The sequence below is a fragment of the Crocodylus siamensis genome, chromosome 8 (assembly GCF_052110815.1).
Source record: "Crocodylus siamensis isolate JL-2025a chromosome 8, ASM5211081v1, whole genome shotgun sequence".
NCBI lineage: Eukaryota > Metazoa > Chordata > Crocodylia > Crocodylidae > Crocodylus > Crocodylus siamensis.
Window position 1 is genome coordinate 50364999 of NC_143402.1, and position 24209 is coordinate 50389207.

At 44.4% G+C, this 24209-nt stretch overlaps 1 protein-coding gene across 1 annotated transcript in view; it reads left to right on the forward strand.

Moving 5' to 3' along the window:
- LOC149858443 (myosin heavy chain, skeletal muscle, adult) overlaps nt 1-24209 on the forward strand; it is a 37543-nt gene that overhangs the window by 10122 nt on the left and 3212 nt on the right. The window contains exons 11-35 of the mRNA XM_090061588.1: nt 105-208; nt 796-934; nt 1265-1383; nt 1493-1642; nt 2528-2698; nt 3823-4129; nt 4583-4653; nt 5250-5337; nt 5423-5540; nt 6707-6830; nt 6916-7052; nt 7154-7409; nt 13324-13566; nt 13682-13858; nt 13944-14089; nt 14179-14269; nt 14358-14747; nt 18648-18774; nt 19042-19160; nt 19470-19666; nt 20000-20183; nt 21693-21858; nt 22024-22148; nt 23503-23811; nt 23903-24106. Coding sequence (XP_089917714.1) covers nt 105-208; nt 796-934; nt 1265-1383; nt 1493-1642; nt 2528-2698; nt 3823-4129; nt 4583-4653; nt 5250-5337; nt 5423-5540; nt 6707-6830; nt 6916-7052; nt 7154-7409; nt 13324-13566; nt 13682-13858; nt 13944-14089; nt 14179-14269; nt 14358-14747; nt 18648-18774; nt 19042-19160; nt 19470-19666; nt 20000-20183; nt 21693-21858; nt 22024-22148; nt 23503-23811; nt 23903-24106 — 4262 coding nt within the window. The remainder of the gene's footprint in view (nt 1-104; nt 209-795; nt 935-1264; nt 1384-1492; nt 1643-2527; nt 2699-3822; nt 4130-4582; nt 4654-5249; nt 5338-5422; nt 5541-6706; nt 6831-6915; nt 7053-7153; nt 7410-13323; nt 13567-13681; nt 13859-13943; nt 14090-14178; nt 14270-14357; nt 14748-18647; nt 18775-19041; nt 19161-19469; nt 19667-19999; nt 20184-21692; nt 21859-22023; nt 22149-23502; nt 23812-23902; nt 24107-24209) is intronic.

A 24209-nucleotide genomic window follows, 5' to 3' on the forward strand; every position in this document is an offset into this window, starting at 1 on the left:
ACTAACATTTTTCACAAAAGATGATAACTGGGCAACAACTACTGATGAACTTTATTGCTTGGCCAGTTAAACTAAGCCCATATGTGTCCCATTCTTGCTTTCAGAGATGCTTCTGATTACCACGAACCCATATGACTATCCCTTTGTGAGTCAAGGGGAGATCACTGTTGCCAGCATTGATGACCAGGAGGAGCTGATGGCCACAGATGTAAGTAACATGTGGCAATTATTTGGGCTCCACAATTCAACAAGGATGTGGGGAAACTTGAGAAAGTCCAGAGAAGAGCCACGTGCATGATCAGAGGTCAGGAAAATAGACCTTACGATGACAGGCTGAGAGCCATGGGGCTCTTTAGCCTGGAAAAGTGCAGGCTCAGGGGTGATCTGATGGCCACCTATAAGTTTATCAGGGGTGAACACCAGGGTTTGGGGGAACGTTTGTTCACCAGAGCGCCCCAAAGGATGATGAGGTCAAATGGTCATAAACTACTGCGAGACCGTTTCAGGCTGGACATAAGAAAGAATTTCTTTACTGTCTGAGCCCCCAAGGTCTGGAATAGCCTGCCACTGGAGGTGGTTTAAGCATCTACATTGAACACCTTCAAGAGCAAATTGGATGCTTATCTTGCTGGGATCCTATGACCCCAGCTGACTTCCTGCCTTTTGGGTGGAGGGCTGGACTCAATGATCTTCCGAGGTCCCTTCCAGCCCTAATGTCTATGAAATCTATGAAATTATTATGTGGAGTGTTAGCTTTAATAGATTGAATCTTTATTTTATTGATTCTGTTGCCAGAGTGCCATTGATATCCTGGGTTTCAATTCTGATGAAAAAACAGCCATTTACAAGCTGACAGGGGCAGTCATGCACTATGGGAACCTGAAATTCAAACAGAAGCAGCGTGAGGAGCAAGCAGAGCCGGATGGCACAGAAGGTATTAACAGAATTTGCAACTGAAGTTTCAATAATACAAGCATTTATTTAAGACATAGAAGCTGAAATGTGACAAAATGCCATTCTTGAGTGTAGATTTTCCAAGGTACAAATGTCACTTAAGTGGTTTACTTTCACTGAATTTCAAAAAACCTTTATTTTGAATTTCATGGCTTTAGTGCCACCACCAATTCCTCTATAAACTCTAGTAACAGAGCAGACCATTTACCAATGCATTTACCAATGCAGTACCATTTACCAACGATTTCCCATTCAGCACATTCTTCTATTTATGGTACAGCAATTGATACTTTTCTCTGGGTGTATTTAGTTGCTGACAAGGCTGCCTATCTGATGGGTCTGAACTCGGCTGACCTGCTTAAAGCCCTTTGTTACCCCCGAGTCAAGGTTGGAAATGAGTTTGTGACCAAAGGTCAAACTGTGCAACAGGTAACAAGCAACTGGAAATTTAGAATTAATACTTTAACTTGACACCAAAGTTGTCAGGATTTCCTCTTCTCCTTTGTATGATAACTCCAGTCTTTTTTCCATTGGCTAGGTGTACAATTCAGTTGGTGCTCTGGGAAAGGCTGTATACGAGAAGATGTTCTTGTGGATGGTTGTTCGTATCAACCAGCAGCTGGATACTAAACAGTCAAGACAATACTTCATTGGTGTACTGGACATTGCTGGCTTTGAGATCTTTGATGTAAGGGGCAGGGATATGATAACATCTTTTTTTGTTACATTTTCTAGAAATACCTGTTTTTTCTAAACAGGTGACTATATCTCCCCTAAACACAAAGCATGACCCTTGAAAGGCTTTACTTTTAAAAACAGATTTATGGCACACAGATAGAAATGTCACTTGCAGTTTTTCATTCTGCAAGCTTGTTAGTAGGTTCAAGTTAGGATGATTTAAGTCTTTGCATCTGGCAAAATAAGATTTAGAAGCATTCTGGAGTGTGCAAGGATCACAACATTTGGAAACACAAAGGCAGGCCCGGGGATTGAAGCATACGCAGGCCCGAACCAGGTGCCCAGAAATTCACTCGTGGGCGAAGATAAGAGTGCATATAAGCATGGTGAGAGGGTCAGATGGGTGAACACCGGGCAAAAGAGGATACATATATCCTTTAGTTAAGCTCTCGTGGAAATGTAGAAGTTCTGGGGCAGCAGCATGTGTGAGGGCACACAAACATCCAAGGCCTTGCTCTGAACACACAGAAATTCATTCATTAGCATGGTAAAATACTCAAGGAAAAGAGAGTTGTGTAACACCCACTCTGTCTGGGAGCTCAGGTTACTGAAATCTTTTTCCAGAAATTGCCTTAAAGTAGTATAATAAATACTAGACTTTAACTTAATATTGATTTAAAAAATAATGAGAATCTCATGAACTGTGTCTTTGCATTCTCTTCTTTCTTTAGTATGAAAGCACAAGTTTCCCAGAGAGCATTGCACATAGGGCCTGGCAACAGACCTCAATATGTTTAGAGTAGGAGGCCCTTGTAGAATTGAGTGTGGACAGCACAGACACTCACACTGCTGCTGCATCTTAAAAATGGGAATATTTGTGTTTGGTTTTGTGCAGTTCAACAGCTTTGAACAGCTGTGCATCAACTTCACCAATGAGAAACTGCAACAGTTTTTCAACCATCACATGTTTGTGCTGGAGCAGGAAGAGTACAAGAAGGAAGGAATTGAATGGACATTCATTGACTTTGGGATGGACTTGGCTGCCTGCATTGAGCTCATTGAGAAGGTATTTTTTTTCTGTTCAAGTGCCACTTATGTTCAAGAATTCATTAGCTGCTGGGGAGCCATCATGAATTTTAAAAGGAGTCTTTCATGTACAGGTATAAATGTTCAGCTTAAGTTATTTAAAATATTTTGATCCTTAATTAATTTTTTGAGCTAGAGGCATTAAGGAGGTCACACAACTTCAATCAACAATTCTGGAAAGATAGTGTAGACCAGTGGTTCTCAGCCTTTTTTGTACCAGGATCCATTTGTAAACATCAGTGGCCAGTCCCTACCCAGTGCCCTCCATCCCCAGGCTCCAGGCCCCCCCCACTGTGTGGAGCAGTGGGTGGGGGTGTGGGACAGGGCAGGTATGTGGGGGGCAGGGAGGGCCCCAAACAGCCTGTTGCAGACTGGAACGCTGACAGCCTGCAAAGGAAAAGCCAGGATTTCCTTCATTTTTCTCCTTTAGAGGAGAATCCATTTTTAAAGTTTTCTGATCCATGTTTACAGTTTGTTTGTGACCCTTTCTTATATTCTTGCAACCCACTTTTGGATTGAGGCCCACAGGTTGAGAAATGTTAGCATAGACAACTTTATAGCAAGACTATCTTCAGAAGCTATGAAAGATTTCTGTTTCCAAAGGAAACATACAGAATCTGCAAAAGAAACAAAGTTTTCTTTCTTCATGTATTTGTGGTGAACACACACTATGGCTTGATACATTATTCCTCACATAGATATCTTTTGAGTGTGGCAACAGCAAAGCAGTAAAATTTTATGTAATGTGCATAGAATTTAGGATATTAGTTGCAAGCATGCTGTTCAGTTAAAAGACCCTTCTAACTCAGTATTGCCACATGTTGTGAACTATTTTGGGTAAGGACATTTTGTAAACATGACAAAGTTTTTGCATTATTTAATCTCTGAAGGGTGTTTTGACAGAAGAGTGAATTTCCATGAGTCATTATGTTACAATCAAGAGAGCTAACATATGTGAATATCAGTTTGATTAGTCACACTTTTTACAAAGTTATGCACTTAGACAACATCTTCTGATTTGTTTCTTAGCCTCCAAGAAATGGTCACATTGCCTAGAAGGCCAATTTGTAACTGATTTCATTTGTATGCTACTGTTTCTTTCAGCCCATGGGCATTTTCTCCATCCTGGAAGAGGAGTGCATGTTCCCCAAGGCAACTGACACTTCCTTCAAGAACAAGCTCTACGATCAGCATCTGGGCAAGTCCAACAACTTCCAGAAACCGAAGCCTGCCAAAGGAAAGGCTGAGGCCCACTTCTCCCTGGTGCACTACGCAGGCACAGTGGACTACAACATCACTGGCTGGCTTGACAAGAACAAGGACCCCCTGAATGAAACTGTCATTGGGCTGTACCAGAAAGCATCACTGAAAACACTGGCTCTGCTCTTTGCTACATATGGTGGACCAGAAGGTAGTAATTTCTGTACAACCAGTATTTTGATTGATTCACAGCAGGTGCTTCTAGTAAAACTAAGAAAAAAAGTTAAGTTTTAAAATGCACTATGTATGTCTTCTTAGATGCACAGATCTTAAGGCCAGAAGGGACTTGGTTGCTATTAACGTAGGCTATTGGGCTGAATGCAGCAATTCCTGCAGTGTGCAAAATTATTCTCCTTCTTACTACATAAGGAATCATAATTGGACTCCTTGAAGTGTAGCTGAATTAGAGCATATCCTTATAAATGTGTCTTAACTTGAAGTAACTCTGAGTTTTGATGCGGGGTTGCATCTTATTTCCCATTTGAACTCTCCTAGCTTCAACTTCAAGACATTTGATCTTGTTCTCTTTTTTGTCTCCATTTCCTTTAAAAAGACAAATACATTTCCTCAAATGTTAATCATATCTTTATTTTATATTGTTCAGAGGGTGGTGCTGGCAAGAAGGGCAGCAAGAAGAAGGGTTCTTCTTTCCAGACTGTTTCTGCTCTTTTTAGGGTATGGTATTTTTCTTTTTTTCCTTGAAGATAAGGAGAAAAAATTCAGATCTTCAAAATGTAGTTTCTAATTGTCTAACTTGTGACAAAAATCCTTTGAAATTCTTGGTCTAGAATTCCATTTAAGCTCCATGTCATTGATTATAAAGTATGTCCTTTTTTCCCCTCCCAAAATATAATATTGTATAAAACAGAAAACAAAAAACCAACACAATTGCTAAAGGAGTATGCAGAAATAACAGTTACATGGTAAGAGATGAGGCATACTCTCCAGGGGCAACCCTCTTCCCCTTTTGAAGTGGTTAAAACATACCTCTGCCCATATCTGGTTATTTCAATTTGAAGTAATTTGTTAAAATGTAAGGAAACTTAGAAAAGTCATTTTCATATTTTCACAAATAGCAAAAGATTGCTTGATCAAAAAAGAGCAAGAATTCATTGTGCAAATTTCAGAGAAGGGAAAAAGCAGAAGCAGCTTGGAGAAATACACATTTGATTGGATAGATGGTTGATTGCAGTGCAGTTATTTGGCACTTTATAGTGCCACTCATAAAATTGTAGGAAGCTAACAATACATTTTCTTTTGTGGCATCACAGGAGAATTTAAACAAGCTGATGTCCAATCTGAGAAGCACTCATCCTCATTTTGTACGATGTATCATTCCCAATGAAACAAAAACTCCCGGTAAGGAGCTTCACTACAAAGAGACATTAGTGTGAAGCAGCCATACCCTTCCCAGCTATACTGATTTTTGCTGTGTTTTGTTAAGGTGCCATGGAACATGAGCTGGTGCTGCACCAGCTGCGGTGTAACGGCGTGCTGGAAGGGATCAGAATTTGCAGGAAAGGCTTCCCCAGCAGAATCATTTATGGAGACTTTAAGCAAAGGTCAGATTGTTCTTCTTCATTGCCTCATTATGATCACATTTTGCTCCTTGTGTTTTCTACAGTATTTAGCACATAATCTCTTGTAAATGCTAAATTAAAATAATTCTTAGTTAGCAATGAGCTTATCATTTCACAAGGTCCTGTCTGCACAGAGTGTGTTATAGTAAGGTATATCATTGATACAAAGTTCCTCAAACTGTCCTGAAGGCTGAGGATATTGACTGGGGTTTGCCAGTGCTCCTGCTGGGACTAAAATGCAGATGTCCCTGACTACAGAGTCATGTCCTTCTGCTCTGGGACAGACCAATCACCACATTTGGGATCAAGAAGTAATTTTACCTCATGGTAAGATTGGTACAGGATGGCTGTATCTACCTGAGATGCTGATTGTGCAATTGTTACTGTGCAGTCATTTAGTACTTAGACACAAGTACTAAATGACTGTGTAGTAATGAGTTACTGCGCAGTAGCATCACAGAATAGCTTTTAGTTGACACTGACTACACAGTAACTCATTACTACTGCGCAGTAGCCTTGTGTCATGCTTCGTGCCACATGAAGCTGCTGTGCAGTAGTAATGGGCTACTGCACAGTCAGCATCTCATGTAGATGTGGCCACTATGAGGTTTTTTGCCTTTTTCTGTAGTGCGGGGCTTGGCCCTCTTCCTGGGCTCACTCAAGCACATGTTAACAATCCTTGTAGCAGCAGGATATTGACTGCCATTGCCCCTCTATTTTATCTGTGGCAAGTTAGTGTGCTATGCCTTGTACTTGTGTAAAAAGGTTGATTGTAGGTTTAGTAATAGGTCAGGCAGGTAATTTTATGGGATGATCACCTCTGAAGATCCCTTCCAGCCCTACTTTTCTATGACTTTAGATTCCTTGATTCTTTAACTTAACCTGACCATCTCATGGCATGAGGACAGATCCAGTCAGAACTTGATCTGCTGTTCTGGGGTCATAAACTGCTATATATGTTGATGTTCTGTAACAGCATGTTGGAAGCAGTCATAATCTGCAAGAAATACAGCCTCAGTAGCAATGGTGGTTTGGTGATTAAGACAATCTCATTTTTGTTTTTTCTGATAGATATAAGGTTTTAAAGACTATAATCTTTGATTATATCTTCAACAGCATTACTTCTTCATATTCTGTTTCCACCCCAGATACCGGGTTTTAAATGCAAGTGCTATCCCAGAAGGACAGTTCATCGATAGCAAGAAAGCTTCTGAGAAACTCCTTGGATCCATTGATATTGACCACACCCAGTATAAATTTGGACACACCAAGGTACAAGGATGGTTTTGTTCAAATATGGTTTGTCCATGTTTCATACAGATTTAGAGTGACATTCTGAAGCATTCCATTTCTTTAGGTGTTTTTCAAAGCTGGACTGCTGGGTCTTCTAGAGGAGATGCGAGATGACAAGCTGGCAGAGCTTATCACACGCACACAGGCCAGATGTCGAGGCTTCCTGATGAGAATTGAATACCAGAAAATGGTGGAAAGAAGGTAGGAATTTGTTTTCTTAAATTAAATATACTGTGCTTGGCCTGCTTTGATTATATGCATAACATGCACAGTACTTAATATGTATACTAATTACATTTCAGGGAGTCTGTCTTCTGTATTCAATACAATATTCGTGCATTCATGAATGTTAAGCACTGGCCCTGGATGAAGCTATACTTCAAAATCAAACCCTTGCTGAAGAGTGCTGAGTCTGAGAAGGAGATGGCTACCATGAAGGAAGAGTTTGAGAAAATGAAGGAAGAGCTTGCTAAATCTGAGGCAAAAAGGAAGGAACTAGAGGAAAAAATGGTGTCCTTGATGCAAGAGAAAAATGACTTGCAGCTCCAAGTGCAGGCTGTGAGTATTGCTAGAATATTTTAACCTTGTTTTATAGAGTGGAATCTAAGCCTGAAAGATGCAAATGTACATCACCAAGAAGAGACTCTCAAACTACAAATTAATTTGTTCTAAGAAAATGTTGCAGGTCACATTATAAAAGAGTGCAGATAACGTGTTCATATTTAAACAAGTACAGTTGGACCACTCACATGCCTTGCAGCTAATATATATGTTTAAATGATGATGATCATTTAAATAATTATATATATGATGACACCCCTGGATGGATGATAGTGGAGTGGAACCTAATATATTTGAACCCTTTAAAATGAATTAATCCACATAAAAGGAAAGCAAACACTTCCCTTTGAAGAGTACAACATTTGTTCCTCTAATCTACATTTTCATCCATCTGGGACAGGATTCATAGTGTCTCAGTATGCACCTAACCTTAGGCATTATCTGTGTAATTTTGGAACACCTGTTCCAGCAGGGAGATTCAAATAACCTTGTTAGGTGTCTAGCATCCTTGTAGTGGTAAGTAGAGCCTCAGGGGCACATCTTCACAAGAAGCTTACTAGGGCTGTGCAAAGCTTCGATTGCTGATTTGATTCAGCAGCGATGCGGCCCGATTCAGCAGCTGAATCTCCAAATCCAAATCAAATCAAGAGACCCTTTAATCTCTCCAAATCAAATCAGAACCCTCTGAATTGATGCAAAGAGATTTAATGATTTGGACGTAGACACAGCTTTAAATGTTTTTTCTACATACCTCAAGGTACCAGGAGGCTTGTGAACACTGAAATGGTGGGGCAGGTGGAGCATTCCACAGGAGCGTGGGGGTGGGGGTGGGTCCCCTGCATGCTTGGTGGCAGACCTGGAAGTGGACTGCAAGTGCTTCTGGTCCACTTCTGGGTCTGCTGCTAGGCATGCTGGGGACCCCCCCGTGCTCCCATGGGATGCCCCATCCGCCCCACCGTCTCAGCATTCACGAGCTGTGCCTGGCACCTCAAGGTATGTAGAAAAAACATTTAAAGCTGTGTCCATGGCTGGATCGCTGATTCTCTGAATCAACATCGAATCTTCTGATTCGGATTCGGCTGAATTGAATCAGGACAATGATCCGAATCAACAAATTGAATCACTCTCCCCTGAATTGGGCTGAATCCAAATCAAATACAGCCCACTTCACACAACCTTAAAGCTTACTGCTCAGTAGACTAATTAGCTGCACAGTATATGTTTTGGTTTCTATACATGCACCACTATTAGGCTGGAGTAAACTAATTTACTCTGTAGCAAGATTTTTTACAAGTACTGTCCTGATGCAGAATAAAAAACTCTAGAGCACACATGTAAATGCAGCCTGGGATGGCTGGGGCATGAGGGTGCTTCAGAGCAGAGCCCCTGCACTGAAGCACCCTCATGACCTAGTCAGTCCCTTTGCAGCACATTGAGCCGGGGAGAGCAGCCCCCTGGGCTCCCTGCCAGCCAGAGCTGCTTTGCTCTGCTCTGCCCTGGCTCAGTGTGCTGCATTTCTAGGTGCATGTTCAAATGGCAGTGAACTCCAGAGTTGATTGTTTTGCTTCAATTGCACAAGTAGATGCACCTCAGAGGTTTGTGAGACAGTTGTAGGTTTATGCTTCTAGGTGCTCTATACTAGAATGTGGAGCAATTCTCACACTCAGAAAGCTTGGAGTTTCTAAGAGACAGCCTGAATTCCCACCACTTTTATGATAACCATTAGGCATCTTCACACACAGGCAATTGACAATAACAATTTTAATTTTTGATATATATGCATGAATTTCTGAAAATAGATGATTCACAATATGTGATGGTTGAGCTGTATTTAGAGCAAATATCCAGAAAGTGAGAGACCCTGGTTCCCAACCTCAAAGGGATTTAAATCCAAAATGCCATCTTCTCAGGACATTACTCTAGATACCAGGTACAAAAGAGTCTAAGTGAGGGCAATTATGTTCAAGTTGGACCCCTAGGTAGTCACAACTGCCAGGGAGTGAGTGAATAGGGGCATCAAATAGGGCAAGCAGTTTGCAGGCCAGTTTGCAAGTCAGTTTGCCACTCCCCTCTTTGAAGGGGAGCCTTCGGAAAATGGAACCTTTCAGGACAAAGGAGCAGTAAAGAGGTCAGCTTATAGGTGAGTTTGCTGAGGAAGGTCTGCTTGGAAGAAGGGCAGCAAAACAGAGGTGGTGGATTAAGAGACCCAGAGAAATGCCTGGAGGACACTGCAATGCCAGAGCCATTTGCACTGCCTGTGATTGCACCTGTGAGGTGTCTGTCCAGGCAGGGCTGCTCACTGTCAAGGCTTCCAACCAGGTCCTGGTTTGTTTGGAAACTTCAGCTGTGGAGGCTGCAGCCTTCAGGTTCCTTCCAGTGACATCCAGGTGAAGGAGTGCCTGCAATGTGAGTGATACCTCCTCACGGTATCCCTCAGAGAGCAAGCAAGGGAGCATGAGGAGGAGGTGGAAAGGCTCTGAAGCATCCTCCACCCTGAGGACTTCATTGATTTGATGCTGAAGGACACCTCTAGGACTGTGGAGAAAGGACTGCCAGGGACAGCACTAGAGAAAGGAGAGGACATGGACTCCCAGAAAGGTGGAAGTTGGAATCTCGTAGCCTCTGGCAGGAAGCAGAAGCTTTCATCTCAACCTGCAGCAGTTTGCCTGGAGAAAAGATATGGAGCTCTAGCAATAGAGGAGGAGCTAGCTCCATCGGTGGAGGAGGACAGGTCAGGCCTTGCCAAGGAGGAAAGGATCGAGACCACTTCCACCAAGAAGTGACAGGTGGTAGTGTTTGGAGACTGCCTTTTGAGGGGAATGGAGGCATCCATCTGCTGGCCTGACCTGTAGTGTTGGGAGGTCTGCTGCTTGCCCTGAGCCTGGATCTGAGATGTCATGGAAGGATTACTGAGACTATTACCCCATGCTGGTCATCCGGGTAGGCATGAATGATGCTGCCAGGAGAGGTCCTGAGCAGTTCATAAGTGATGCAGGGCTCTGGGTGCAAGGACAAAGGGCACAGGGGCTCAGGTGGTGTTTGTCTCAATCATCCCCAGTCTACAGGAAGGGCCTGGGCAGGAACAAATGCATCCTGCAGATCAGTGCGTGTCTGCACAGATGCTGTTGCCAGCAGGGCTTTGGCTTCTTCAATGACTGTATTTTGTTCCAGGAAGAAGGATTGTTAGGAAAAGGTGGATCCACCTGAAGAAGACAGGGAAGTGCATCTTCACAGACAGTACAGGTTGGATGAATGGACTATAAAGTGGACAGAAAACTGGTTGGGGATCACCGGGTTCAGAGGGTAGGAGCCAATGGCTCAATGTCTAGTTGGCAGCTGGTATCAAGTGGAGTGCTCCAGCAGTTGGTCATGGGCTCAGTTTTGTTCTATGTTTTCATCAGTGACCTGGACGATGGCATAGAGTACACCCTCAGCAAGTTTGCAGATGACACCAAGCCACGGGGAGTAGTAAATACACTGGAAAGTAGGGCTAGGATTCAGAGAGACCTCAACAAATTGGAGAACTGGTCCAAAAGAAATCTGTTGAGGTTCAAGGAGAAGTGGAAAGTCCTGAGCTTAGGATAGAACAACCCCATGCACTGGTATAGGCCAGGGACTGACTGGCTAAGCAGAAAACAACTGGGGATTACAGTGGGCATAAACTGAATGAGCCAACAATGTGCTCTTGTTGCAAAGAAGGCTAATGGCGTATCATAGAATCATAGAATCATGAGTCAGAAGGGACCTAGACAGATCATTGAGTCCGACCCGCCGCCATGGGCAGGAATGACACTGGGGGTGGAAGGGGTCATAAGACCCCAGCCAAGTGCCTATCCAGTCTCCTCTTGAAGATTTCCAGGGAAGGTGAGAGCACCACCTCTCTGGGAAGCCTATTCCAGGCTCTGGCCACCCTTACAGTGAAGTAGTTCTTCCTAATATCTAACCTAAACCTATCCTCCCTCAGCTTGTGGCCATTGTTCCTGGTGACTCCAAGGGGGGCCCTGGTGAACAGACTTTCCCCGAGTCCTTGCTGGTGGCCCCTGATAAGGTTGTAGGCAGCCACAAGATCCCCCCTCAGTCTCCTCTTGCAGAGACTGAAGAGATTCAGGTCCCTCAGCCTCTTCTCATAGGGCTGGCCACGGAGGCCCCCAGTGGGGTGGGGGCGGGGGCTGCATTAGTAGGAGTGTTGCCAGCAGATTGAGAAAAGTGATTCTTCCCCTCTATTCAGCACTGGTGAGGCCACATCTGGAGTACTGTGCTCAGGTTTAGGCACCACACTGCAGAAAGGATGTGAAGAACTTGGAGAGAGTCCAATGGAAGGCAGCAAAAATGGTTAGGGGACTAGGGCACAAGAATCATGTGGAGAGACTGTGGGAACCGGTCCTATTTAGTGTGGAGAAGAGAAGAGCAAGGAGGGATTTAACAGCAGCCTTCAACTACCTGCAGGATGGTTCCAAAGAGGATGGAGCTAAACTGTTCTCTGTGGTGGCAGATGACAGAACAAGGAGTAACGGTCCCAGGTTGCAGCAAGGGAAGTTTAGGTTAGATATTAGGAAAAAAACTCTCATGAGGGGGTAGTGAAGCACTGGAACAGGTTACCCAGAGAGGAGGTGGAATCTCCATCCTTGGGGATTTTTAAGACCTGGCTAGACAAAACCTTGCCTGGGATGATCTAGTTGGAGCTGGTCCTGCATTGAGCAGGGGGTTGGACTAGATGACCTCCTGAGATCCCTTCCAACCCTAACTTTCTGTGAATCATGGGACTAGCCAGAGAGGAAGCTAGAAGGAGCTACCTTTGTAGCAGGGTGTTTGCTCTCTTTCACCACCATGAGAGATGTCAGTTGCAAGCCATTGTGACAAGCGCCTAGAATCCAAGTGTCCCTTGCCTTGGGTAATAACTCTAGCCCCTAAGCAACTGGGTAAATGGTGGGTGGCATCAATACCAATTTCAAGCTGATGTGGACTCATTCAATATAAGTTAGGCATGTTTTGTCCCATGTAACCTGTGGAGCTTCTCTGGGGGTATAGATGGAGTTTGTGCACTGCACTCTTTTGGCTTCTGAGCATGTACCTGAGCACAACTGCAGGTGCTTCTGGAACACTCCAAAACTGATGTGTGTAAGGAATGGAGGCATATCATGAATTTCATGCACTGAGCTCCCTACCATCCCTCTGTTGCCTTTATCGGACAAGGAGCTTAAAGTCAAATTTTCAGCCAAACTCATCATTACGGAGATGTCATGGTTCTCACATGGAAACTTTCTGCTTGAGATCTGTTAAGACTGCTGAATGCACAACCTATCAGAAAATTAGGATATAACATTCTAATCATATGCATATACAGCTGGTGCCATTAACAGATCGTATGGTAAGGAAAAGAGGGTAAAAATAAATTATTAGCTTATGCAATTATTTAGGATGTGCATCACTTTGGTTCTGATGCTACCCTCATGCTGATCATTAACTACCACGAAAATAATACAGAGGCATTAGGAAAACTCATGTAGTTAAATCTGAGAATGCATAGAATTGTTTGCAAGATCTGAGCCATAACGATTGGTATCAGATTACCTCCATTTACATATTTTTATTTTTTAATGTATGTATCACTTAAAATGAATTGAAATAGCTGTACTTCCCAAAATCAGATAAATAACAAAATAAAACAACATGGAATTAAAATTGAGTCCTATTTTATGTCAACATGAACTGGAATCATTCAAAGCCAAAATGCTTTTATATTTGTTTGATAACCATAAACATACGTAACATTATTTACATTAAATTTAAATTCAATTTGAATTATTTAAAAAACTGCCTCCAGTTACAATATAAGTATTGGGTACTGAAAAAGATAAAGCTGAAAATCATGAAAGTGCTAACAAAAAGCAAATCAATATTCCTCCAACAGGAAGCTGATGGCCTGGCTGATGCTGAGGAGAGATGTGACCAGCTGATCAAAACCAAAATCCAGCTTGAAGCTAAAATTAAAGAGGTGACTGAAAGAGCAGAGGACGAAGAAGAAATTAATGCTGAGCTGACAGCCAAGAAGAGGAAACTGGAGGATGAATGTTCAGAGCTGAAGAAAGACATTGATGACCTTGAGTTAACCTTGGCCAAGGTGGAAAAGGAAAAACACGCCACAGAAAACAAGGTATAAGCCACAGTCTGAAACCAACATTCCACTCTTGGCTGCCATTTTGCACACACAGATGTGTGTTTTGTTGTTGCTTTGGCCTCTTATAACAACATGCGTTGCCTTCTGAAAGGTGAAAAACCTCACTGAGGAGATGGCAGTCCTGGATGAGAGCATTGCCAAGCTGACAAAAGAAAAGAAAGCCCTCCAAGAGGCCCATCAGCAGACTCTGGATGACCTGCAGGCAGAAGAGGACAAAGTGAACACATTGACCAAAACTAAAACAAAACTGGAGCAGCAAGTGGATGACGTAAGCACAGCAAACTATGGGGCAAAGAAGCAGGCAAGAAGTTGGGTGCTGGGTGGCAGGGCCCTGACAGCCTTTTTCTCTTTAGCTTGAAGGGTCCCTGGAGCAGGAGAAGAAACTTCGCATGGACCTGGAAAGAGCAAAGAGGAAACTTGAAGGAGACTTGAAGCTGGCCCAGGAATCCATCATGGATTTAGAAAACGATAAGCAGCAGCTTGATGAAAAGCTGAAAAAGTAAGTCTGGTACCTGGGAAGTATCCTTCTGTTGGGGCAGGGACACATGCATTTTGTCTGGGGCCTAACACATTGTGCTTTGTGAAAAGGAAAGACTTTGAAATCAGTCAGCTCCAGAGCAAAATTGAGGATGAGCAAGCCCTGGGCATCCAGCTGCAGAAGAAGATCAAGGAGCTACAGGCAAGTCATAGTTAGCTTTGCTTCGGGCTGTGAGGAGGAGTTCAGGTAAGAGGAGGCAATGTTTTCAGTGTCTCCTATGGCTCTCCAGGCCCGGATAGAGGAACTGGAGGAGGAAATCGAATCAGAACGAACCTCTCGGGCAAAAGCAGAGAAGCAGCGGGCTGATCTCTCCCGGGAACTTGAGGAGATCAGCGAGCGCCTGGAAGAAGCTGGTGGGGCAACATCAGCTCAGATTGAGATGAACAAGAAGCGTGAGGCAGAATTCCAGAAAATGCGCCGAGACCTTGAAGAGGCTACTCTGCAGCACGAAGCGACGGCCTCTGCCCTCCGGAAGAAGCATGCTGACAGCACAGCCGAGCTCGGGGAGCAAATCGACAACCTGCAACGGGTCAAGCAGAAGCTGGAGAAGGAGAAGAGTGAGCTGAAGATGGAGATTGATGACCTGGCTAGCAACATGGAGACTGTTTCCAAAGCCAAGGTATGGGACCATCTCTTGATAACATTGGCTTGAACTTAAGTGCCATTTTACCGTCAAAATTATTTTGATTACTGTTTAATCATGTCTAATTGTAAAAAGCAGGATATATACTAGTTGAAAGTATTAAATATTGAAATTAGACTGATTTATTTTAACCTGAGGAAAAAAGCATATAAAGTTTAATGGTCTCCATTTATATATAAATCCTGAAGACACATGATCAATAAGCTTATGGTTTTGAATAAGCTTGTTACTAAATTTTACAGCCATCACTCTTCAAAGGTTTTGATAATTATTCAAGTTTGTGTGTTATTGAAATATTAGCCTTTATATGAAAGAGAAGATTATAATAATATATTGAAATATGCAGTTCTACATGTCTCTATCTACATCTTCAAGAAATATATTCCAAAAGGATTAAAGCCTCAAATTTAAGCGTAAGTACACAAAAGCACTGGCTATTCCAGAATTACAATGACCTGTGTACCCACAACCTTGATTTTGGCCCTGTCTAACTCGAGAGTGCCTGATTTTGCAAGTGAATGATCTTTTAAAGTGATTCTTAGTATGTAGCATTATACTAATTACCACATTTCAGGTGAGCAAGGCTTTTTTTCCCCTTTTTCTGATTGGCATAAAAGATTTTTGCCTTCTTCTGTAGCCTAGGCCTGGGCCTTTTCCAAGGATCTTCTGAACAACTCCTTCCCTGTCATTGCAGCTGAAAGGACCTTGGTAGTGCCTTAGTCTCCCCAGCAGTGTAGCAAGGGGCAGTATGATAGTGTAGTTGCCCCCCCCCCCGGTCCTTTTCTCCTCACTTTGATTCCTCTTCCACTTGAAATTTCAAACAAACTTTGTGTGCACTGCTGTACTGGCATCAGCCTCAGACATCTTACCACTTTCAGGACTGGGAGCAGCGTAATGGCTGTTGCTTCATGCTTCACAATGGTTAGGAGAAAAATATGCATTGTGTTAAATATGGTAATGCACCACATGATCTAATTGTATGTGATGTGTGGGTCTGAAGTGGCAGTTCAGGGGATTCTTTGGGTGAATGTGAATGCAAGGAACTTGTCTCAATAACCCCTTTTCAGTCACTTGTTTTGTGGAATCGTACAGCTTCCCCTCTCTGGACAGCTAATATACACAGTAAATATAAATGCATAGCTAGGCCACAGTACTATATATAAGGGCCTGGGGGTTACAGTGGCGCATAAGCTGAATATGAGCTAACAGTGTGCTCTTGCTGCAAAAAGCTATAAATAAATAAATAAATAAAAGTCAACAGCATACTCAGTTGTATTAACAGAAGTGTTACTTGCAAATCAAGGGGAGTGATCTTTTCACTCTGTTAGGTACTTATAAAGCCTCATTTGGAGTTTTGTGTCTAATTTTGGGCCCCACACTTCAGGAGTGATGAGAAGAGATTGGAAAGCAACCAATGGCGAGTGAAAGAATTGATTAGAAGCCTGGGAAACATGACAAGGAAAGTCTGAAAGACCAAGATTAATTTAGTCTGGAAAAAAGAAGATTGAAATGGGATTAGATAAATCTTCAAATCTTTAAAGAATTATTATAAAGAGGAGGGGAAGAGACTACTTTCTGTGACCATAGGCAACAGAACTAGGAGTAATGGTCTCAAACAACAGCAGAGTTACATTTTAAATTGGATATTATGAAGAACTTTTCAACTATGAGGGTAGTCAAGCAGTAGAATATATTACCTTGAAAAACTCTGGGTTCACCATCCCTGGAAATTTTCAGGACCAGCTTAGACAAACACTTGGCTGAAATGTTTTTTTGACAGGGATGGTCCTACCTTGTGCAGGGGGCTGGACTGGATGATTGCATGAGGTCCCTTCCAGCCATAAGTTCCTATGATTTTATAAATTAAACTAAATGAGTAGCTGGCAGTAGTAGTAGTAGTGCAGACTTTAGAGGGTGACACAATGCATTTAGCTGATTAAGACACTTTGCTAAATAACTAAGAACTCATGATATAACGAGGTTTGGGTTTTATTTCTCGTCTTGAATGGGAGTGCATACAAGAGGTTGTTAGCAACGTATCTGACTTTACAGGTTTGTCACGCTTTATCTGCAAGGAGGCGTAGTTGTGCAACCAGAACTTGGGTGTACTATAGTAGAAAGACGAGTTATATTTTAGCTGCACAAGAATTTATCTTGTGCAGTTGGACAGTGTGAAGCTTTGGGAGGTGATTCGATTCAGAGGAGATTTGGCCCAATTTGGTGGCTGAATCTCCAAATCTGAATTGAATTGGGGGACCAATTTCAAGGTCTGAATCGATTCAAAGCTCTCCGAATATTCGGAAATGCTTTGATGATTCAGGCAGTCCCCAGTGGTGGCAGCAGAGAGCTGCAGCTGACTCTGAGCTGGTAAGTACTAAGGATGGAGGAGAGGGACCTGGGAGGACCCCCGACAGCCCCCTGACCCCCTCCTCCCAGCTCCCCACTGACCCCTGCCCACACCCCCATGGCTGCCCCCACCTGCCCCAGCTCAGTACTTTAAGAAAAAGCCCTGGTGCTCACCAGGTGCTGCCAGGTTGGGGGGCAATCTCTGCTGCCCCCCAGTACCCCAAACTGCCCTGGGAGCTCTGCCACGAGCCCCTCAACTCCCCCCCACTCCCCCAGCCCCACATGGGTGCCCCACCTGGGCCAGCTTCAGCCCTTTAAGGAAAAAAAATGGAGAAAATCCCCAGGACTCACTGCTCCTGCAGTGGCCTTGGGGCTTCAGGGGTTTGTGCAGAGCCCCCCACATGGCACGGGACAATGTGGGGCAGCAGGGAGCCAGCAGGAGTGGTGAGTCTGGCAGGTGGGGGTTTCAGGGTTTTTTTTTTCTTAAAGGGCCAGAGCTGGTTTGGGCAGGGCACCCATGGGGGGGTTGAGGGGAGTGGGAGGGGTCAGGGGGCTTGTGCAAAGCCCCCCACTGGGGGACAGTGGGGGGCAGCAGGAAATGCCCAGCAGCATCTGCTGACTCGGGGATTTTTTTTTTTAACAAGAGCCAGGAGCTGGGATGGGGGTGCAGCCATTGCCAGGCTGGGAGAGGGGCAGGGGAAGGGTCTGGCCTGGCTGATTCAGCTGAATCGAATCGGGACAGTGATTCAAATCACCAAATCGAATTACTGTCCCCCAAATCGGCTGAATCCAAAGCGAATACTAGCTGCTTCACACAGGCCTATTGTGCAGTCACGCTTAATAGGAGGGGCAAATGTATGAGTGCGCCTAGCCAGTGTGCAACAGTCAGTAAAAAGAGGCATGCTTGTGGCTCATGAATATAGTGAGCTCTGTGGTGTGGAGAATAGCCACTGTGCTATCAGGTGCTTCAGCATTTTTAAATCTAATAGAATTCAGAACTTTTACCAGTAAGCCCCCTAAAAGGCTCCACTAAGGTGATTCTTAAATAATATAATAGGATCAAATTAGGTAGGTCTTCAAAGGGACACAGCACATGCCTTTTACACAATGGCTATCCCGTTCCCACTTCTAAGTCCCCGCTCCCATACATACATTAGAGGTCTTCCATAGGGTGGTGGTAAGAATTGTCTCTGCCTTTCATAAAAAAAACTATATTTCCCAGACTTCTTCACATAAATTACCAGGGGCATTTTTGCTGAAACTTAATCTAACCCATCAAAAATATTTCCAAAAAATAGGTAACATACATGGAAAACTGTTAAAGATTGGCAAAGGTCAATTCAGTTGATTACAGAGTTGTCATAAAGGAAGTGTTGTGTTACTTTAACTATAGATGTCATTAGCAGAAAAATATACCAGAAGTACTGTAAATGATCTTTTCACTTTTTTAACAACATTGGCATGACAGAACTTCCTCTAGTCTCAACAAACTCTAGAGCCTACTTTCCTTTTTGCCCATTTTACATATAGGCAAATCTTGAGAAGATGTGCCGCACTCTGGAGGACCAGCTTAGTGAGATTAAGACAAAGGAGGAGGAGCATCAGCGAACAATCAATGACCTTAATGCTCAAAGAGCTCGTTTACAGACAGAATCAGGTAAGACATGTATAAGTTTTCAATAAGAGATATAAATACATGCAAGAGATGTCGGTTCCAACAGGCAGGGCAATTCCATTCTTTGAAAAAGAGCTGATTCATGTGGCTGAGCACTTGGATGCAGTCAGCTCACCTGAGATGCGCACTTGGATGCAGTCAGCTCACCATTCTCTAGAAGAGATGAATAACTTTGCTCCAAAGTAATACATAGTTCTGCCATGTTCAGTTAATTTCTATTAAGTTTATTCTATCTACAAATGTTCCCAGGTGAATATTCTCGCCAGGTGGAGGAAAAAGATGCTTTGATTTCACAGCTGTCAAGGGGCAAGCAAGCATTTACCCAACAGATTGAGGAGCTAAAGAGGCAACTAGAAGAAGAGATAAAGGTGAGGACTTTCCTGACAGCCCTTGGCTTTGGTTCCAGTCTCTCGCAGTATGGAAGAACCATTAATCTCCTATAAAATCATGACACCATATTGACCAGAGAAGGAAAAAACCTGTTTGGTAACCTGCTCAGACCTGCCAAGGGAGGATCTCTCTCTGGAGTATAATGGTGAATGCTTTACTTACTTGCAACATTAACTCTGTCATCCAGTGGGTCTGATGCTCCTTCTTCTGGGGTAGCGTTCCACAGCCTGGCATATCGCCCTTTCAGGATGTTTCCCATGATATTTAGGACTATGTCATTTCTCCAGGCCAAGAATGCGCTGGCCCATGGCTTGCAGTCTGCTCGCCATGACTGTGACTTGCTGCGGGAACAGTATGAAGAGGAGCAGGAAGCCAAGGGTGAACTGCAACGATCCTTGTCCAAAGCCAACAGTGAAGTCGCCCAGTGGAGAACCAAATATGAAACTGATGCTATTCAGCGAACAGAGGAGCTGGAAGATGCCAAGTACGGGGTTCAGGATGCATTTTGGGAGGGGCCCTGAAATGGACAAAGACTATCCTTTTGGTGACATGGTTAGAAAATGGCAAACATGTACCTTAGTTTCAAAAAGCTAAGCAGGCCATGTCCTGCAGACACATTGAAGACAAATGGATTACTAGAGTCCATGGACTGTATATGATTTGGGAATAGAATGACTTGGGGAAGCCCTGTAGTGTATAGGTACTAGGGTCTCAGACCCCAAGTTACTGGAGTTTGCTCTGGTGAATCCCAGAACATCGTCACACAATTCACTTCCCATGTGGGTTCCCTAACACAGCTGTGTTTACTGTTTTCCAGGAAGAAGCTTGCTCAGCGTCTGCAGGAAGCCGAGGAGCACGTAGAAGCTGTGAACTCCAAGTGTGCTTCCCTTGAAAAGACAAAGCAGAGGCTCCAGAATGAAGTGGAGGACCTCATGATTGATGTGGAAAGATCAAATGCTGCCTGTGCAGCGCTAGATAAGAAACAAAAGAATTTTGATAAGGTACTTCAGGCTACAGCTTCTTGGTGATGGATGTTCTAGAGTAGGCTTGTCCAACATACAGCCCGCAAACTGCCATGTGGCCTGCTAAGCCATTTTATCTAGCCCACGGTGGCACTGCCGCCACAGAGCTGCCGCTGTCACCAAGTGCAGAGCCGCAGCGGAGCTGCCACCACTGCCGCCGAGTGCGGAGCGTGGAGCCATGGCAGAGCTGCTGCCGTGGAGTGTGGAGCCACCGCCGAGCATGAAGCCGCTGCTGGTGTGGAGCCGTGGCAGTGGCGGGGCAGCAGCGAAGTGAGACAAGGCAGGCAGGGCCGGCCCGCAAGCCCCAGCTGGCAGCGACGGGAGGGGAGCTGCGTACCCCCGCGGGGCCGGGTGAGCCGGGTCTTGCCACTGCTGCCCTGAGGCCTGCGCGGCGTGGGGCTGCCCCAGCTGCACCTGACTGGATGAGCTGGGGACAGCACATGCAGCTTCTTCTCTGGCTCTGCCCCTTCCCCTGATGCATGGCCGGGGGAGCTGCAGCATGGCCAGCACCCTGCCCGCATGCGTGGTGGACGGAGGCAGAAAGTAAGTTCCTGCACAGAGCTGGGGGTGCCTCGGGGCTGGGCTGAGGCTGCGGGGCACGTGGTTCCTGGAGCTGGGCTGGGTGGGAGGCAGGAGGAGCCTGGCCCAGAGGCGCACTACGTCCAGCTGCCTCCTTGTCGGTTTAGGTTCTGCTAATGTAGCCTGCATGGCTGAGGATGGGGATCCGCTTATCCTTGAGATCTTTTCCACATCTCTGCAGTATATGCCTACAATTCCTATTTAATTAACCACAATGACCATGATCAAGTTAGTAAAGGATCTCAAGGATAAGCTAGTCCAGGGCTGTTCAGATCTGGTGAGGCTGTGGGCCCCAGATAACACCAGTGTGTGTTTCACACTGTGGGGGTGGGCTCCTAGGGCCCCCTCACTGTACGGGCTGCTCCAGCAGCATGCAGACCCCCATCCTCAGCCATGCAGGCTACATTTGCAGGACATGGACCACTCCTTCCCCCCCACAGGCCTTTCCCCCTTGCACAGCAGTGGGAGAGGTGGCTGCCCAGGCACATGCCCTATATATTAACTGCTTGCAGATCCCATGTAGACTGTGGGCGACATCCTGGCCCTTTGTGGGCCACATGTGGCCTGCAGGTAGTCAGCTGGGCAGCCCTAATTTAGTCCAACCCCCTACACAGAAAAATGATGTCCTGATCCTAAGCCATACCAAACATACATACTTTCTGAAAACCACAACTTCCCTAGGTACATTTCCAGACCCATTTTATTGTCACTTCCTGTAACTTCATTGGTATCAATGATCATGTGACATCACTTCCTGATGTGATACCACTTCATGTAAGGTCTTTGAATATGGCTCGCTGGCCCACTGGGTGATAAAAAGTTCATGATCCAGCCTCACATTCAAAAAGGTTGGATACCCCTGCTCTAGAAAGCTCCAGTTTTACTGAACAGGGTCTCCTTGTTCTCCAGATTCTGGCAGAATGGAAGCAGAAATATGAGGAAACACAGGCTGAACTGGAAGCCTCTCTGAAGGAATCTCGCTCGCTCAGCACCGAGCTTTTTAAGATGAAGAATGCTTATGAGGAGTCTTTGGACCATCTTGAAACCCTGAAGCGTGAAAACAAGAACTTGCAACGTAAGTCCCCTGATCCTTTTGTCTAATAAGGGCCTCATGGGAAGCTTGTGTGCCCACTAGGTCCAGTCTATCTGTCTGTAATACTGCTAACTGCCAATTCCCTTGGAAAGTGCCTTCCTCCACTTGCCCTTTATCTGACTGAATGCTTTGTCTATAACCCAACAGAGGAGATTTCTGACCTGACGGAGCAAATTGCAGAGGGAGGGAAGGCCATCCATGAGCTGGAGAAAGTGAAGAAGCAGATTGAGCAAGAGAAATCTGAAATCCAGGCTGCTCTAGAGGAAGCAGAGGTATGCATCGTGTTTCATTGGCTTACAAAGCATCCAGATGGCTCGAAGATGTGTCTTCTTACCAAGATTGGGGACCATTTCAATAGAACAGAATAAGAACATTTCTGTGAATGAGGAACGCTGAGATGTGGTATTCCTCTGTCTTTGGTGTGCTGGAGGCTATAATCTTGTCACTAGAACCTATTGTGTTTTTATGTTCCAGATGGCACTAACATAAACCTGTAATTCCTGTTTTTGACATTAATGCAGTTTGCAGTTTAATTCTTGGAAATGCCAGCATCCATATGCATACTAATCACGTTCATGTGAACTGTACTATGGACTGCCTCATAAGTGGTACAATAATTTTGATCAGCTGTGCGTTTGGATGCATTCTGGATGCATCCCAAAATTGTAGCTGTTCTGTACTGTGTGATTAGCAGGAGGACCCTCTCATATCTTAGCTCAAAAGCCTAACAGTTAGGGCACTAACCAAGGAAGAAGGAAACCCAGACTCTAGACCTGGGTCTCCACAAGGGGGTTTGGACTAGCATCCTCTGTTTCTCAGCATGGTGCTCTAGCTATCTTCAGAATTATTCAAAATCAACCCTTGTAACTGAGAAAGTTCTGCCTCTTGGGGAACAGGGGCCTAAGCTACAATCCAGGACTCTCCCCCATCCCATCATCTTCAAAAGTTGCCAAACTTCTGGCTTTCTTTTTCTTTGTAGCCCCATTTAGCTCCCTCTCTTGGATATCCAGGGGTTCAATTTCAAGTAGAGGCCTGTAGAAGAGGCTATAATGCCTTACTAGAGGATTGTTGTTTAGAGCACCATACTGAGAAGCAGGAGATGGAATTTCAAATATAGCTCTCGTTAAATTGGACAGAGTCTCAGGCTCCTACTTCCTGGGTGAGTGCCTGAGAGTGGTTTTCCTCCACTTTGTTTCTGGCAAGTAGGCATGCAGTGTATTTATATTTCTCCAGAGAGTGAAATAGGTTTTTAAATATGTATGTAAGCACCAAAAAAGGCATTCATATGGCTAGGTAGCTGCCATTTAAGTGTTTAAAATGAAATTGGATTCTGCCCATGGATTAGCATAACTAAGGGGTGGGCAAGCAGAGCAACAGACCCAGGTTCCAGCCCAAGAGTTCAAGAATGGCAAACACTGCCACTGATGGCCTAAGCAGTGCCATGCCAATGCTAGCCTGCCTGCTGCAGCAGACCCAGTCACCGCCAAAACCCAGAGCACAAAACTCCTAGTTGTGTCTATGTGTCTGTGGTTTCCGTGCACATTGAGTAAAGTTTTTCTGATTTAGTAAACAGATTTGGAAGATAAATACTATTTTATTCCTTTATAAACTCTTTGCCTTTCTAAGGCTTCACTGGAACATGAAGAGGGGAAAATCCTCCGTATTCAACTTGAGCTGAACCAGGTGAAGTCTGAAATTGACAGAAGGATTGCAGAAAAGGATGAGGAAATTGATCAGCTCAAGAGAAACCACCTGAGAATTGTGGAGTCCATGCAGAGCACCCTGGATGCTGAGATCCGGAGCCGAAATGAAGCTCTAAGGCTAAAGAAAAAGATGGAGGGAGATCTGAATGAAATGGAGATCCAGCTGAGCCATGCCAATCGCCAGGCTGCAGAGGCACAAAAGAATCTGAGAAATACCCAGGCAGTACTCAAGGTACAATAATACAAATGTATCACTTTCATATGGCTCTGCTCATATTTTTTGTGCACCAAGAGCTCCAGTAATTTTTTATGTTTGTTTACAGGATACCCAGATACACTTGGATGATGCTCTTAGAACCCAAGAAGACCTGAAAGAGCAGGTGGCAATGGTTGAGCGTAGAGCTAACCTAATGCAGGCTGAAATTGAAGAACTACGAGCAGCTCTGGAACAGACAGAGAGGTCCAGGAAAGTTGCTGAACAAGAGCTTTTGGATGCGAGTGAACGTGTGCAGCTCCTGCACACCCAGGTCAGGCATTAGTATGAAAAGAATTGAGATGCACACCTCAGAAGGGAATTTCTATTTCCAAAGAACAAAGAGGGGAGTAGTTAGAATGTTTTTTCCTCTGAAA